This window comes from Phalaenopsis equestris, unplaced genomic scaffold, assembly GCF_001263595.1.
Source record: "Phalaenopsis equestris unplaced genomic scaffold, ASM126359v1 Scaffold000237, whole genome shotgun sequence".
Lineage (NCBI taxonomy): Eukaryota > Viridiplantae > Streptophyta > Magnoliopsida > Asparagales > Orchidaceae > Phalaenopsis > Phalaenopsis equestris.
In genome coordinates this window covers 61963-81254 of record NW_018164679.1, presented here as the reverse complement: position 1 = coordinate 81254, position 19292 = coordinate 61963, and the positions used below count along the sequence as shown (strand labels likewise).

The following is a 19292-nucleotide window of genomic DNA, read 5'->3' as shown; positions in this document are numbered from 1 at the left end:
AACTAAACCAGGAGGTGCTACTACGAGGAGTTTGGAGCGATCATCGTGGGCAGCGCGATGAGGAACAATTTCCAGGTGGATCTGCAGCAGCAAAACATCTTCACATCACATAAACATTTTCACAACACTATACACTTTCCTTAGTTTAAATAACAATATATAGGATCACTCTTTAGGCTTTTTGTACAACTTTGTTGTACAATTATAAGTCCTAACGCTTTAGGATTCCGAGGTTACCGTGCTGTACGGTGTAAATCCTCCTATCTTTTTAGGCTATTTGCACAGTTCGATATTGTGTAAACATAAGTCCTAAATCCTAAATGATTTGCAGGATTGAAATATCAAATAAACATCATTTCAAAGACCTAAAGCCGAACAATAGGATAGTTGTGACATCTCCGAGGTTTCTCCTGGATCTGTGATGTCCCCTACTCTTCTTCCCTTTGGATTCTTAAACTTTGAAATCTTGAAAGCAACACCACCTGATCTTAATCGAGAGTTTTCTTAAGTGATTTCGATCATTTAAGATGTAATTAACTATAGGGGCTTGCCTCTATAGAGAACCAGGAACCCATATAAAATAAACCCTATCTAATTTTTATATTAGATAGGGGAACTTGTTGGCCTTTTTATAAAAATATTTTGCAGACCAAAACGAATGTCACAAATTCTTTAGTCTAGGTGATTGAATCCCTATTACAAGTGATATATTTATTCTTCGGCATAAGTGTATTACTTGTAGTATTGTATTCAATCATCTAAACTATTTAAAATGTGAGACCCATTTGGTCTCACCTATTTTAAAAATTTAAATGTTACATTTAAAAAATTAAAAAAAAAAAAATATATTTATATTTAAATTATTTTCAAAATCACAAAATCATTCACTTTTTTAATTCACGAACGAAGTTGTATAAATAAAAAAAAAACGGCCGACACCTGCGAGTGCGAGCATACGAAGGAGCTTCGTCGACTGATAGGGGGACGTGTGAGCAACCCTGACGAAACCGATGAAGCGAAATCGTTGTCGTGAGAGACGTCGGAAAAATGGAGTGAGGTCGATAGTTTAAATGCTGGGAATCGCCATCGGGCGAAACCCTAGCAGAGCTCGCTGCCGATGCCATTTTTTATTATGCATGCATATATATATATATATATATATTCCAAAAATTATTTGAAAACTTAAAGTCTTTTACATCTAACATGTGGAAGGCTCATACTATCCCCATGTAACAATAACTGCAAACTAATAGAAATTAAAGAGCTACAAATGATTTCTCAGGATTGAGAAGCTTCTCTAGCTAACCAATTAGCAGGTTGATTCCCTTACCGATAAGTATGACTTCAAATGATAGGTAAATGTGAAATCAAATATCTGATTCTGTTGACCCAGTTAACCAGAAACCACAGAACAGAAATAACATTAATAAAAATTTGTACCAGCCGAAGAGAATCAATCTCCCCATGAATAAACTGATAACCAAGTAACACAACAATTCTTAGACCCCAATAAACATCCATTACCTCAGTTTCAAAAGCATTTATAGCTATAACAGGTGCTGAATGGAACCATAAACACTTGTCATTCTGATTTCTACATCAATACCAGCATCAAACTATGTGAAACTCCTATCAACATTAATCTAACCCAAGGATGTGTAGGCTTTCTCCAAATAACAAGTTGAACTTTATCCTTATAAAAAGATTTATGCTGAGAAGAAATAAGACTCTATATTTTAGCTAAGTAAGCCAAACAATTATTAATCACTAGAAAACCAAAAAAACTTATGTTATCATGAAGAGATGCATTTCTGGCCTTCCCAAGAAACCAGAAAATAATAAGAGGAACATAAAAAATATTTATGTACTTTCCAATCCCGCCAACAAGATTTAATTGTAGTTCAGATATTAATTCTAGATTCAACACCCATAGATCTTAGTACAGAGTACCACACCTCTCGTACACAAGCACACTTCAGAAAGATATGATTATATGATTCCTCTTCAGCATGACAGAAAAGACATCTAGAAGGTTCCCTATATACCTTTGAACTTTAAAATGTCACGAGTAGGCAGAAATTTTCTAAACAATCTCCATGAGAAAAAAAAACATAGAAGGAGAAAGATATTTATTCCAGATTAAAGCACCCCAATCAGTACTTGGCCAGCAGTAATAAGTTACACAAATCATCTGTGAAATGGACTGTTGAGATGAATTTCTTAAAACCAATCTATCTTTTTGCAAAGGATTAAAATGTATAGCCATAATCTTCTTACAAGTCTCCTGATTAACCATGTTGCTAAGCTTCAGGTGATCCCATGATGAATTCCTCCAACAATCAGCCACCTTAATTTCTTCTGAATGCTGCAATAATTGATCCTTCAAAACCTCATCCCCCAGTCAATTATCATACCAGAAATTATCCTGACCATCACCCACTTCCCAAACAAATAAATCTTCAGTTTGATTTCTACTTTTAAGCATCTCCTTCCAATTCTTTGAATCTCCTAATTTAGGTTGAACATGAAGAGGATGCACCCGTTTATGACAATACTTACCTTTCATAAAATGGGCCCATAAAAAATTCTGCATTCTGAATCTGATCCATTGCTTACTATAAAATATAGAACTCATATGCTCAAAATTCTTAAAGCCAAGCCCACCACATTCAACAAGCTTACAGGATTTATCCCAATTAGTCAAATGCATTTGTTTATTTTGTCCTTCCCATAGAAATTTATTGAAAATAAGAGAAATCAGTTTTTGGGTACTCTTTTTCATCTCAACCATCTGCAGCATATATAAAGGAAAGATGGTTAACACACTCTTAAGAAGAGTAATTCGCTCTCCATTAGACGTAACGGAAGAAGTCCAGCAATTAAGTTTAGAAGATATTTTAGTCACCACACCATCATAATGAAGAAGTTTCCTTCTTCCTTTAATTAAAGGAAATCCTAAATAAAGGAGAGGATAGCGAGCTTCTTTAAAACTAGTATAATCAGAAATCCACTTTTTAATAGAACTATTAATTCTATTACTAGCAAGAAACTGACATTTAGATTTGTTGAAGACCATGCTAGATACTTCTTCAAAGCTGTGAAGTGTCTTTATTGGGCTTCTAATAGATTGCTTACTGCCATTAGAGAAAACCATCACATCATCTGCATAAGCCAGATGACTAACAAGGCAATTGGATCCATGCTGGAATCTTGATTGAGGAGAATTATGATGCAAATTATTCAACATCCTAGACAAGTAAGCAAATGGCAATATGAAAATAGTAGGAGACAATGGATCACCTTGTTTGATTCCCCTCCCAGCTTGAAAGAATCCATGGCTCTCACCATTAATAAAAACACTATAAAAACTATTTCTTAATCATCTATTTATGAGTGAACAGAATTCTGCACTAAAACCTCTTGCATTCAACACATCCAATATGAAATTCCAGCTAATAGTATCATAAGTCTTGGTGAGATTAAGTTTAAAAACAATATTAGAACCCCTACATTTCTAATCAACATCAGTTAATAATTCTTGACTTAATAGAATGTTATCATTAATACATCATACTTTCATAAAAACATATTGATTTTCAGAAATTAAGTCATTCAATAATGGCTGCAATTTGGAAACCAGAATTCTGCTAATAATTTTAGAAAAACAGTGGTTAAACTGATTGGCCTAAAGTCATGCCAACAATTCTTATTTCTATCCTTAGGAATCAGTACAATAAAAGTAGCAGCAAAGTACTTAGGAAGATCAACACCATGAAAGAAACCTTGGACAACATTAACACATCACCTTTAATAATCCCCCATTGCTGTTTATAAAAGTCAGCAGTGTACCCATCAGACCCACCTTGCAGTTTTATTCCCATCAATTGAACACAGCATCATAAATTTTGTTTTCCTCAGGCACTCTTGTCAGATCCAGTGAAGAACCATTCAATAAGTTACTGTCAAACAAAGAAGTTGAACAACTTTGTTAAATAGAGGAATCAGTAGAGTCAGCTAATAAAATATGCTGAAAATGCCCAATAACACTTTCAACAATACATTTAGGATCTGTAATCCAATCTCCTGCCTCATTTTTAATCTGAAGAATTGCATTCAAACTCCTTTTATATTTAATAATAGCTTGAAAAAATCTAGAAGTTCTATCTGCCTGCAGAAACCAACCATTAGAAGCCTTTTGATGAAGAAATGATTCTTCCAGATCAATAGCATGAAGCAGATTTTTTTGAGCAATTAATAATTGACTTTCAGAATCTTTCCCATCCTCTATATCCTTTTCCAACTCGGCAACAACTTGTTCAGCTTGGATAACATTAAAGTGCAAATTCTCAAAGTTTGTCCAGTTCCATACCTTAAGAACCTTAGCCAATCTTTTCTGTAAAATCCATAGCTTCTCTATAGGATTACTAGAGAAATTAATAACAGGAGAATTCCAGCTTGTTTCCACTACCTTTTGAAACCCAGGATAAGAAGCCCAAACATTTAAGTATCTAAAAGAAGCTACCTTAGCTTTATTGGTAAAAGAAAAAATTAACAACAAAGGAGAATGATCATAACCAGTTCTGGAAAGATACTTGATCGTAAAAAAAAAAAACTGATCCAACCAAGATTGGTTCACAAGAAATCTATCCAATCTTTCCCAAATATTGCCTCTCCTCCAAGTAAAAGAAGACCCACCAAACCCTAGATCAAACAGTTTAGCAATCTGAATATTCTTAGTGAAAGTTAACATCTTACTAAAATCTGGATTTCTTCCACCCTTCTTTTCAGAAGGATTAGCAATACAGTTAAAATCTCCTCCAACAAGCCAACACTCGGTCATACCATGACTGAGGCAATGTAGTTTAGACCAAAGCTCCACCCTAGCATCATGAGAACATCCAACATAAATAACAGTAGCAAATCCTTTCAATTGTTCAAATTCAAAAGCAATATGAAGAAATTGTGGATGGTCTTGCAAAACCTCAAACCTCATCTCTTTTCTACAAAATAACCAAATCTTATTGGAACAATTCTGCTTGAAGATATAACTCTTGAACTTCTTAGTAAATCTCTGCAAATTGGTTTGAACCAAAGGTTTAAGTAAAACAAATGCCCAAAGCTCATGAACCCTGTTTAAACTCATAAGTCTATTAAAAGAGTCAGGATTAGCTACTCCCCTAATATTCCAACAAAGAAAATTAATCATGTATAGCCTGTTTTCCTGCTCTAGTAATCCTAGAGAGGAAAGAAGCTTTCTAATTTTGAGGAGAACTCTTATTCATAATGATATTATCAGCAGATAAGTGTCTCAACTCTAAATTCTTTTTCTTCTTAGCCTTTTATATCACCCAATCCTCCTCCAACTCATTCCTGGCCACATTCAAATTGTTTGGGATAATAACATTAGCAGGTTGTTCAAGAATAGGATATTCAACAGATGAAGGAAATAAAATAGAAGAATCCTCAACACTTTTATGCAATGGCTCAACATTATTCAGTAAACCATCTTCATGAACTTCTTCACCAGTACTAACTGGGCCAACCAACATATCAGGAACTTCTTCATTATCCTATGTCCCCCATCTCTAACACAAATTTCAGCTAAGCATATATTTCTCAGAACAAGAGATAATAGAATTGGGTTGCACATGAACAACTTCCCCAATGAGAATACTAGGTTCCCCTGGACAATCAACTACTATAACTGGAGACACAATAAGATGAGGTTGTACATCAATATCCTCCACACTGGTCGTATCAACTTTGGCAACATCAGCATGCGAAGTCAGCTTCATAGAAGGTTTAGTTTTAAGATGAGGATGAAGTTTATAACACTTGTCCATTGTGTGCCCAAACATTTAAAATGATGACAATAATATGACCTTTGCTTCATTATAGTTGGTTGCCAATAACCATTATGGGTTGTACCCAATCATATTTCGTTTACATCGGACAGTGAAACATCTCTTTCCACCAAAATTCTAGCAGCAGATGACCTAGTTAAATTGAATGCAGGCAAATCCAATTTTCAAAGGCCTTCCCAAAGCTGATCCAATTGAAAACAAAACTTGATGATTAAAGTAATGCAATTTAAGCCCCGATAATTTAAGCCAAATTGGTACAATAGGAGATTCATGACTAGGATCAAAATCTGGTGACCATTTAAGCATCTTCATATACCTTCCTTCGACCAGAATAAACTTCTTTGAGAAAATTGTTGCATAGCCTTCTTCCCTTGTAAGATGAATCATAACATGCCTACCATCAAACAAGCCTAACTTCCAAGAACCTACTAGCTTAAGATCTTCAAAAGTTCTCCTTATACTCTCCATCTTCGGATTACCCAATTGGAATTTTCCAATTAATGTGAATTTATGGGCATCAGCCAGACGAGATTTCAGTATACGAAAATACCAACGCAAGTTTTCCACCTTTTTTCACAATCTTTTTGATCAAATTACAATCACCTTTACCATCAGCAGAATCATGATATAATTGAGGGAAAACAGGATTATCTCCATTCCCCAACCCCAAAGCGCCATGCCCAACCACTTTAGCAAAAGTTGATTTTTCAGGCAGAAAATCAAGAACTGGATTGGAATGAGAATTTCCTATAGTATCAAAATAGAAAACCAGAAAAATAGATCTAAAACTCCTTTCAAATGTAAATGTACCACCAACCAGATTCAAAGAATCGATCCACTCTTCAAAATTTGAAATGCAAGAAATCTAGAAAAGCCACAAAACTCAAGAAACACCAAGAAAGGAGATTATAGAAATGAAAGCAGCAGTTTCTACACCTCCACCCCAACAAAAAAATCACAAAACTCACAGAATTCACCAACAAAGAAAAAGATGAATCCATGATTCTCCACGTTCTCCCGGAGCAGTTCTTGAAATTCTTGAAACCATCTTATATATATATATATATATCATGTTATTTTGTACCCATGAAATAGGAGTAGTTTTCTTAATCGTATGCCTTGTGATGAGAAATAATCATGTGTAGGATTAGACTTTTTAGTATTTCTTTTATTTCATAATTGTGATGATTTCTTGCTAAGCACATAATTTACTTATTCAATCTAGCCAATTGATAAGTTCAAACATTTTGTGAATCATAATGACCTGGGAGAGCTATGAATTCCTCAACTAGTAAGAATTACATTGCACTATTGGATGAAGAAAATTAAAATTGGGGGTGTTGGTGGAGTGCATGGTGGCGTTAGCGGTAGTCATTGGGTTGGCCTATAGGATGCACAGGGTGAGCCGATGATGCTTGCAGGGGCTCGATGACAAGTATGACACAGACAATAATGTGTGTAATGCTGGCCAACATCATTTGCTAGGTCGGGTATTTGAGAATTTATGTTTTGGAAAATACATAAAAGACTGGTAGGTATTCTGGGTGTTATAAAAAACAACTGGAATTGCTTAAAAAACAAAATAAAAGGATTGTCACAATACTAAATGAACATGCTTAATTCAAATTAATAATGAAATAAAAATTAAAACAAACAAAAAGTTGATGCCAATAAGCCTTAGTTTAAGTTATTTTTAACCACTATTTCTTATTATAATTAGGTTTGTTAATGAGTCGATTTTGAGCCGATCTGGACCCGACTCGATTGGATTGAGTTCTGATCGAAATCAGCTCGTGGCCGGTAATGTTTGATTTTGAGCCAACTCGGCTCGAAATTGAATCGAACTCGATAGGGCTCGACATTTTAATGAGCTGGCTTAAATTTGAGTTATTTGGTTTAGTTCTAGCTCGAAATTTGCTCGATCCGACTCGAAATCAAAACAAGATGGCTCAAATTGAGTTATTTGGATCTGTTTCAGCTCGAAATTGGCTCGTGGCTCATTATATTTGATTTCATTTAGAATTATACATAATTTTTATAAACAAAAAAAATTTGAGCCAATTTTGACCGAGTTCGAGCCGATCCGTGTATTGCTCGAAATCGTCTCGAAAAAAAATTGATCCAAAGTTTTGGCTCATAGCTTGACTTCTTTATTTTGATCCGAGCTAAGATTCAAATAAGTTTTCGAGCAATTGATGTTTTTTGAGCTAAATTCACAGCTCAAATTATATTTAGGCTAAGTTGTGGTGTGTCACTAGGCGGTTATCGTCTAGCTAACTCATGTTTTTTCGTCATCATAATTGGATTAAAATTTTGCATTTTACCAATGGGTGTTGTCCAAGCAATTCTTTGCATATTCTCCTCACAATAAGGTTTGGTTGCAATGCATTTATTTTGGACAACATTACCACTGAGGGCAACACTACCACTGATATAAAATTGAATTCATTTGAGTAGTTCCGCATAAATTTTTTATTAGCCATCTATCTAACATCAAGCCTTAACTCTTTCATATTCGAGCTTGCGACTGGCAACACCAATCTTATATAATAACAAAAATGATTAAATAATATTTTCAATACTTATTCTATAGGATGGTGCTCACCAAATAAAATCTTTTTTCTCAGTTTCAACTTTAATGTTTATCTTATCACAGTGTTTTCATTTACAAGATTTTGTTTTTTTTTTCCCCATAAGTCGAACCGATTTCTTTTTCTGCTCAATATTTCATACTTGTATTTTCTGATATTTTTTACCATCTTGTTTTTATTTGCTAATGCTTGGTCAAAAATGAATTTATGGGATTATTGATGTCCTTGCTTTGGAATATATATTTGCAGAATTAGGGAAATATTGGCCAATTCTTCTTGGTGGTCGTGCTCATTGGACGGTTGGGCTTGTAGCAACCATTATTTCTGTTAGCAGCATTATTGCAGCGGATACATTTGCTTTTATCGGTGGAAGGGTAATCTCCTGAATTTTATTACTAGTTATAAATTTATAGTGGAAGCTGAATCTATTGTTCATTTGCCTAAACTAATGTTAAATTGAAAAAAATGCTTGATTGTTGGTAGCTACGTGTTCTAAGTGAATGATCTGAATTTATGGTTAGGACCTTTATTTTTTCTACTTTTTTCTAAAATTGTATAAAATGCAATTCAAATAGCAATTTTGTGGCATCCATTTAAGATTGCCACGATATCTGAAATCATAGTGTATTTTAGGTCTAGACTTTCATTTGTGAAGGCTAAAAGACAGCTTATAAATTGCAATTCAAATAACAATTTTGTGGCATCCATTTAAGATTGCCACGATATCTGAAATCATAGTGTATTTTAGGTCTAGACTTTCATTTGTGAAGGCTAAAAGACAGCTGCTGTTTAAAAGTAATGCAAACAGGAAAATTAAAAATTTTATTTATTAAATTTTGGGAAGTCTTTTGTCATAATTGTGCTTAGCTTAAATTTGGTATAATGTGCAGCAATGTGAGCTAAAACTAATAATACTTCTGAGGATCTCTTCCCTTCTCACCCAAACTTGCAGAGGAAATAAATTTGCTGCTCTTTTTCGGCAGAAAATCATTTGCTTTTGATTTCTTTTTATCTTAATTTTGATTCTTCATGCTATTTGACAAGTTAATTTGGGAGTTTTAAATTGTCCTGACTTTGCGCTACTGTCTTGTGTGAAAAGCATGAAATCTAGTGACAGCCACGAGTTTCATTTTCTGGCATATTCATAATTTAGTACAATCACCTTTTGATTAATATAATTCAATTTTGGGAAATTTACATACATACCACACAATTCTTTTATATTTGCATATCTAACGCCTAATTTTCATATTTACATTTATAACACTTTGGTGTGACAAACCTATGCATGAAAAGGTGTATTTAACTTTTTAAAAGTGTTTGATGGTGGCTTTTTTAATGGGATATTAAAGATTTGAGTGCTATTCATGTAATTATTATAGTTTGGATGTTAGATATGTAAATACATAAGAATTGTGTGGTATGTATGTAAATGCCCCTTCAGTTTTGCTGAAAGGTTTGAACGTCTGTCAGGCTTTAACCCATAAAATCATCCATTTGCTACCGCTCATAGAACACACAATTTGCAGCCTTTTATGCCTTTTGATGATCCGTACTATAGCTGGACATTGTTGATTTACAACCTCAAATTAGGAAGGAGGAAGGTTGGGTGTTATGGTAGTTTGATATAGAAGTTGTGCTAGAAATTATGAAATAAATGCAACATTGTTCTGTAAAACGTGTTAATGTTTATCACAAAAGATAAAGTGGCAGGTTTTTGTGCCTGAAGGATGGTTTATGACTTATGGTATTGGTTTGATACGCTTTTTGTCATGATTCTTACTGTAATAAATAAAGCATTCTCTAGTTCTTTTTTACTTATGCTTCTTTTTCATGATTTACAATGAAAGAAATACTAATACTTATCACTTGTTTAAGTGTTCGTTTCTTTAGGCTTCATTATATTTAGAATTTTTTTCAAGAGGCATTCACATACCACTCTATCCCGATAATACATATCTAACATCTAAACTTTACTTTTTATATTTATACCTCCCAAATCTTTCATATTCCGTCAAAAATACCATCATTTTAACTTTTAAAAAGTCAAATGCACGTTTTCATACATAGGTAACGTGGTATGTGTAAAAATTAAAGTTTAGGTGTTATATATGTAAATAAATATGAATTGAGTGGTATGTATGTAAATCTTCCCTTTTTGAAATTTTTAATGCCTTTTTATTAGCATATTGAATGAAAGGAGCTGGACTGTAATTTGCAGGCATTTGGCCGGACTCCGTTGACTAGTATAAGTCCAAAGAAGACTTTGGAGGGTGCCTTTGCTGGTTTAATAGGTTGTATAGCTGTTGCAATTACTCTGTCAAGGATTTTATCGTGGCCTTCATCTTTATTAAGGTAAATATTTACAGACTTATTGTTAGTTGAGAAATCATCTGCTGACGTTCACTGCTAAATATTTAGGGGAAATTTACATATGTAGCACACAATTCTTATGTATTTACATATCTCACACCCGAACTTTCATATCTACATACATAGCACTTTAGTGTTTTAAACCTACGCATGAAAAAAAGTGTATTTCATTTTTAAAAAGTGATAATAATGATATTTTTGATGTGATATTAAAGATTATAGTGCTATGTATGTAAATATGATAGTTAGATGTGAGATATGTAAATATGTAAGAATTGTGGGCTGTGTAAATGCCCCTTCAGTTAATTTTCCCTGTATTACTGTAGCATGCAGTCCCATTGCTGCATCTTTCAAATTCTACAAGTGGATGTACCTTGGTGTATGCTTTTTGCTGATGATATTCTTCTCGTGGATAAAACGAGAGAAAAAGCCCAGGAAAAACTTGATATCCTTTATTGCGGCCCGATTAAATTATAAATTTATTTGCAAAATTTTCCTTTTATCCATAATTGATCTCTTTGAAATTTTTTATAATTTGATCGTAATTCTATCATATAATTTTCGGTGAAATATCAAATTGTAACTTTGAGAAGACTTTAAATAAGATTTTAAAAAGAAATTTGGTAGGATTCGATAAACAAAATAATGAGGTATTTAATTAATTGATCCAAACACTTGACATGTAGTTGGCTCTCAAACGTTGCATCATGGCAGAGCTTTGGGGTTCAAATAATATACTTATTGAAATTTTGAAAGTTATAAATGGTATTAGATTAGCTTTTTTGAATTAATGAGACCGATTTGATTGTTTGATTGCATTTACTTTAATGCGATTGATCTCTAATGGGCCTACAGGAAAGGAGAAAAAAAATGCAACTTTATTAATTTCATTAAGTTCAGACCAAATACAAATTTGATTTACAAATCTAAACTTTACACTAAGTTTGTGCCCAACAAATGACCTTTAAAAGGGTTGTCAAATGATTGGAGAATAAATATTTTAATTCCCACAGTCAACAAGTAATGACACTCTTGGAAGCATTGTGATTTAAAATTGAGTCAAATTTATGAGTTATAAAATGAAGTTGTGGAAGGGGGTGAATGGATAATTGACTTGCAAGAATTAGATTGATAACAATGAATCAATTTGACTTTATTTGAGGAATATCCATCATAGAACTTTTTATTTTGCCAAGGAAACCATGCAGAAAATAAAGAGCAAGAAAAAATATTGACTTAAATGATTTGGTTCACATTACGGAATAAAGTTCTGTATCAAAGATATTTTGAAGTTCTTAAAAGGCATACGTAATATAGTGCTGGCAAGTATGTGCAACATTCTTCATTTCTGAACCATGCTTGAGTATTAATGTTTTAAATTTGGAGCATTTAAATAATTGGTAGAAAAACAAACTTTAGGAGGACAAACTATCTGATTTTATTATTCACATGTAGGGTGCCTATATAGAGATAAATCAATCCCTCCTAATTTACAAACTTACCAAATATATCTAGTCTAATAAATTAGGAAAGGAATTAATTTTGAAAAATATAAAATAGAAAGGGTATAAAATTAATAATGGGGTTTTTAAAGATAAGCTTAATCAAATCTTTCCATAATTTTGTGAAGGAACTTCTCAACTTTCCACATTTAGATGTTGTGGAGACCAAACTTGGTGTTGAACTACGAGAAAATGCTTAAAGGAAGTACTTGGTGAAGAGATCAGCAATTTGTTGGTTTGTCAGGATGTGGCTTACTTGTATAACATTATTAACCTTTTCAGAGATAAAGGGCCTATCAATTTCAATATGTTTGGCCTGTCAAGATACATTGATTCTCGGCAATACTGATGGTTGCTTGACTGTCATAAACATCCCTATAGGCCTATTGAAGGTGCACCCCAATTCGTTCAATAATTTATGAATCTAGATTCCTTCACAGATTTCTAAGGTTAGTGTTGTATACTCTGACTCAACATTGCTTTTAGAAATAATAGCTTGATTCCTACTTTTCCACGTAACCAAATTTCCTCGTATATAGGAGTAATAACCTGTGATGGACCTTCTGCTAGTGAGTTTACCAACCTAACTTGCATCAGTGAGAAATGTCAGAATTTTGTACACGACCCCAAATGTTTATTTTCATTTGTGTTGACACACAATATTGATAGAGTACATAATATATGGGACGGCTAGATAAGTTTTCCTATTAATCTTTGATATCTTCCCTTATCCACATATACACTTTCTTCTCCCTTGTTAGCTTTCTTATTTAGATCCATTGGAATATCAGCGAGCTTGCATCCAATCATCCATGCCTCCTCCATGCCTCCTATAGTAGATCTAGGATGTATTTCTTCTGTGATATAACAATGCCTTTTTTGGACATTGCTGCCTCCTTACCTAGAAAATACCTCATAGTTCCTAGGTCATTGTTTTCAAACTCTGTGACAAACACTTGTTTAATCTTGAAAGTCTCTCTTTCATCACCACCAATAAGAATCATATCACATATATACTATCAGTTCAACAATTTTACTTCCCTGAGTGTATTTTATGGACAAATTATGATCAACTTGACTTTGAAAATATCCATTAGATCTCATAGTCATAGCAAATCTTTCAAATCACATTTTTGATGATTGCTTAAACTCATAGAGAGACTTTCTAAGTTTACATACTAGCTACTTATTGGAATTATTCTCAAGTTCTGATGGTATCTCCATATACACTTCTTCTAGATCCCATTTAGGAAAATATTTTTTATGTCAAGTTGGTGCAATCTCGATTGCTTGTTAACTTCTACTGAAAGAAGAACTTTGATGGTGTTTTGTTTGTCAATGGTGTGAAGGTCTTATGATAGTCATTCTCATAGGCTTGAGTGAAATTTTTCACAACAAGTCTGGCTTTAAATCTCTTAATACCTTTACCAGCTTTGTATTTATTATTGACAACCTATTTGCATTTAACTGGCTTCTTATCTTGAGGGAGTTTTGTAAGAATTCATGTGTCATTACATTTTGGTGCTTGAATCTCCTGTTCAACCACTTTCCTCCATTCTAAATTTTCAAGAGCTCTATTAATGGATTTAGGAATTTGCACACTATCAATTAATGCCAGAAACAAAAAAATTTCTAGGATGAAGATAGCTTCCCAGAAGCTATATACTCTTGAATTGGATTTCTAATGCATTTTTTCTTGTCACCAACATCACAAGAGGAATGAGATAACTCTTGAGTACTAACTTTTCCCGACCCAAATTTTCAGGTGAATGTGAAATTATGTTTTGGTTTGAGCAGTTATGTACCTGCAAGTTACCTTCCACTTGCTCAAGATTTTTCTTCCTCCCTGTGTACACAGAACGTTCTTTGTTATGCATATCAGGTTGGGTTGGTTGGACATCTTTAACCAGAATGGGAGGGCTAGGTGGAGTAGGTTGTGAGGCCATATAGGTGTCATCAAGTGCATCCCAAAATTGATGCTCATCTGTACTCTCTCCCTAAACGTTAGATTTAGGGTAGTATCATTGATTTTATAAAAAAATGTAGCATCTATGAAGTTGTAGTTTTTTCTAGTAACAGGAGTAACACTTATACTCATTTTTGTTGGAGATATACACTAGAAAAATACACTTGATAGATTTAGGGTCAAGTTTTGTATCATTTTGGGAATGGATGTGAACAAATAATATGCACCTAAAGATTTTAAGTAGTATAGTAGAAGAGAATGTTCCGATTTGAGGACAAACAACCATTAAAAGATGGAAGATGTGTTTGAAGTTAAGTACCTCGCCATGCATTCAATCGATAAGTTATGTTGCAATAAGAACTGCTTCCTCCCAAAAATATTTGGGAGTTTGATTGAAAAGTGTAATGGAGCAGGATACCTCCAGGAGATGTCTGCCTTTGATACCATGTTGAAAAACAAACTTTGGGAGGAAAAAATATTTGATTTTATTATTCACATGTAGGGTACATGTATATAGAGAAACCAATCCCTTCTAATTTATAAACGACCAAATACATCTAGTCTAAATTAGGAAATGAAATAATTTTGCCAAAAAAAAAAAAAACATAAACTAGGAAGGGAATAAAATTAAGAAAGGGGTTTCCAAAGAGACCATCAATAAAAATTTTCATGATTTTGTGAATCAACCTACCACCATGAAGAGGAGCTGAACTTCTCAGCTTTCCAAAAAAATTCCACCAACATTTATCTCACCCAAATCTTTCATATCACATCAAAAGTACCACCATTTTAATTAAAAACACAAAAGTGAAATACACCTTTTCATGCAGATGTAAAGTGGCATGCATGCGAAAATTGAAGTTTAGGTGTTGGATATGTAAATACATAGGAATTGAATGGAATACTAATGATCGTTTCTTACCATTTGCTTTAAGCTTTCATTTTGTGGAATACATAGCTGTTCCCATTAAACAACTCATTATCTATTTATGGTATTGATAGAGGCTTTCTTGTTTGTTTCAAAATGGTTAAAAAGTTCAGCTTGAATCAAAACTGCTAAATAGCAATATCAGTTTTGTGATAGGTGAAGCCATTGTTTTATGTAATTATTTGATCTTTTAGCAACAATTGACTTATATTTTGCTAATATTTGAATGTTTTATTGTAATTCTAAAAATTTTGAACGTCATAACTTGTATGGCATGTTCTTTTATTATTCTGATTTATTCGGAGCGGGGACATCTTCTTATCCTTTAATAATGGATTAATTTAATCAATCAAATATTTCTGCTTAACTCTGATTTATATTTTCATTTTGAAATTTTTGTTGAATTGATTCTGAATTATTACTTAAAATTCAGTGCTTCAGCTTTTGGAATTCTGAATTTCATTAGTTCTCTCTTTGGGGATCTTACTGAATCAATGATTAAGCGTGATGCTGGTGTTAAGGACTCTGGATCTCTGATACCTGGGCATGGTAATCATCCTTTTTTACTTTTCAAGTTTTCTGCACGGAATCATGCATTTTATAGGAGCTTTTACATACATGAACTTTGTTTTCTTACATGTATAAAACTTTATCATATCACACCAAAAATACCACTTTTGGTAATAACGAAATACACATTTTAATACTTAAGATTGTAAATATGTACCAATTAAAGTTTAAGTGTTAGATATGTAAATACAACAACAATAGCAATAAGTCTTTATCTCAGTAAGTGGGGTTGGCTACATGAATCTTTTTTCTCCATTGTGTCCTATTAAGTATCATATCTTCATTTAATTCTAATAGATTAAGACCATTTTTTATATAATATGACCAAGTCCTTTTAGGCCAATTCTTTTTTGATTTGCCTTTTCCTTTCTTAACATAAATCTAAAATCTACTCTCCTAGTCAGATCATCAAATGATTGCAGTTTAATGTGACCAAACCATCTAAGACAGTTCTCTCTATACTTATCTTCAATTGGAGCTACACCAACCATTTGACGAATAGATTTGTTTTGCATTTAGTCTCTAAGTGTCCAGCCACTCAACCACCTAAGCATTCTCATCTCAACAATACTTAACTTTGTTTTGTGCTTCTCTTTTACTTCTCTTTTAAAGGCCCTTTTAAAGGCCAACATTCTGTGCCATAATGCATTACAGTTCTCACCACCATCTTATAAAATTTTCTTTTAAGTTTAAGCGTTATTTTTCTATCACACAATAGGTCTGATACTTTCCTCCACTTTAACCAACCAACCTGGATTCTACTAATAACATCCCTATCTTTCTCACCATCACTTTGAACAATAAACCCGGGATATTTAGAACGTTCACACCTTTTAATGATTTGATCGCCCACAATTATAACTCTTCCATTAGAGTTACTACTATTAAAATTATATTTCATGTGTTCAGTTTATATCTAATTAAAAAAAGAACTTTAGACTCCAATGTAGACCTCAATAATTTAAGTTTTTTCTGAACTCTTTAGTGTTATCCACAAGAAGGATATCATCAACAAAAAGCGTTCACCAATGTACATCCTCCTATATATGTTCAGTAAGAGCATCTATAACTAAAGCAAAAAAGCTATGGGCTTATAGTCGATCCCTGATGTAATCCCTCTAAAATAGGAAAGTACTTGGTCAAGTCAATCCTTCTTCCCTTCGAACACAAGTAACATCTCTAGTATCCATATCTTTAATGACTTGAATATAAGTCTTATCAACACCTTTCTTTTCTAGAACTCTCCAAAGCTCTCCAAAGAAACTCTCCAAAGAACTTCTCTTGAAACCTTATCTTAAGCTTTTTCTAGATCAATAAAAATCATATGTTGATCCTCCTCGCTCTCTTTGTACTTCTCCATCAAACCTCTCAATAAATGTATAACTTCCATAACAGACTTGTTCGACATATATCCAAACTGATTATGAGAAATTTGTGTATCACGTCTTAATCTATGTTCAATTACCCTCCCCCATAATTTTAATGTATGACACATTAATTTAATTTCTCTATAATTTGCACACTTTTGTGCATCCTCTTTATTCTTAAAAATGGGGACCAAAATACTCTTCCTCCACTCCGCGGACATTTTTTTAGTTTTAAAATAATATTAAAGAGTTTAGTCAGCCAAAAAACTCCCAAATCTCTTAGATATTTTCATACTTCAATAGGGATATCATTAGGTCCTACTGATTTTCTTTAAAGTCTCCTTAACTTTTTTTTTACTAATGCGGCGATAAAATAAAAAGTTTTAAATAAAAGCACTAAGGTTGATCATATTTTCATAAACATCATTAAAAATTTTATCAAAATAACTCACCCACCTATGTTAAATATCTTCTCTTGAGAAAATAACTTGATTTTCATCTTTAATACACTTTACTTGAATTGAATATTTACTTTTATTTTCTCTTTGTTTAGCTAGTTTATACATATATTTTTAATCATCTTTAGTATCTAATCTATTATAAAGACCATTAAAAGTAGAATTCTTAGCGTCACAAATTATTCTCTTAGACTCTCTACGTCTTATCTTATATTTTTTCTAGTTATCTAAGGTTTTACATTTAAATCAATTTTTATAGCACTTCTTATATTTTATCTTTTCTTGCACAATATTATCTTTTCTTGCACAATATTTTTCCATCACCAACTATATTTTTATAAAAAAATTATTCTTTTCATTCTCCAAATACATCTCACCAACTATATTTTAATAAAAAAATTATTCTTTTCATTCTCCAAATACATCTTTTGTCACTTGTTTAATAGTGTTTGTTATTTTATCCCACATAAATTTAGCTTTTCAATGAACATCTCAAATTTTAAAATCTTGAAGGTTACTCATAAAAATAATTTTATTTGTGTTTTTAGGTGCCTCAATCTAATTATATAACAATATTTCATTGTATTATTTATTTTACAACTGTTAATCTTAAATCCAGAATTAATAATTGTTGTTGAGTACTTAAATTTTCACTTGAAATGACCTTATAATCTTTACATCCTCAACGATATCTTTTTTTCATAAAAAAAAAAAAATATTATTTATTAGATCCATTCTTATAAGTAATAACCTTCTCATTTTTTTTTTTAAATAAATTAAATAAATTATTAGCAAAATCAAAATCATAAGATAAATCAAAATCTGATCGGACTCCACCTTCTTCATTAATTACTCCAAAACTGTAGTCAACAAGAATATTTTTAAAATCTTCTACCACTCTACCAACATGTTCATTTAAATCTTCTCAAATAAAAATTATTTCTTTAAGAAGTATCATTTATATTAATTATTCTTGGTCATTCCAAATTTTTTTTTAAATCTATATCTAAACCTACTTGATGAGCATAAGCTTTTATAATATTAAAAATCTTAGTATCAAAAACAATCATTAGGGCTATAATTATATCTCTAATTCTATTAATTTTTACAACATTATCTTTTAAACCCTTTTTTATAATTACATCTATACCATTTTTATTTCGATTTCTACTTGAATACTAAAGTTTAAAACCTAAGCTATTGATCTCCTTAGCCTTCAGTCCAATCAATTTAGTTTTTTGAATTCATAAAGATATTTATCTTCCTATGAACCATAATATTTACTAATTTCATTAATTTATTTGTAAGAGTACTTGTATTCCAAGATTCTATCCTAATATTAGTTTCATGGATTAACTTCTTTGCCTGCATCCATCCATAATGTGAGAACTCTTGCTTGTTTTCCATTACACTTGGGCACCGGTGTAGTGACCCTTGCACACTTTTTACTGTATTCAGATCATACAACACGTCGTTTCTAGGGGACGCCTTAACATTTAGCCGATGATTTCAAAGATCCTTGTCATAATTTTTCAATAAAATTTTAAGTTGGCTGCCGGCTACCTAAAGCAACCCTTCACTTTTCGCATCCGGAGCTTGGGACCCGACAATGATATTGTTTGTTAGATATGTGAATACATAAGAATTAAATGATTTGTTGTCGGCACTTAAAA

The 19292-nt window shown here is 32.4% G+C and overlaps 1 protein-coding gene across 3 annotated transcripts in view; it reads left to right on the top strand.

Moving 5' to 3' along the window:
- The window catches only part of LOC110023961 (phosphatidate cytidylyltransferase 4, chloroplastic-like), a 59946-nt gene that overhangs the window by 10180 nt on the left and 30474 nt on the right, over positions 1 to 19292 (top strand). For all 3 annotated transcript variants that reach the window (XR_002293949.1, XR_002293950.1, XM_020723634.1), the window contains exons 4-6: positions 8705 to 8829; positions 10677 to 10810; positions 15658 to 15773. Coding sequence is in view for 1 of the 3 variants with exons in the window: in XM_020723634.1 (XP_020579293.1) it covers positions 8705 to 8829; positions 10677 to 10810; positions 15658 to 15773 (375 nt within the window). In the remaining 2 variants the exon portion in view is untranslated. The remainder of the gene's footprint in view (positions 1 to 8704; positions 8830 to 10676; positions 10811 to 15657; positions 15774 to 19292) is intronic.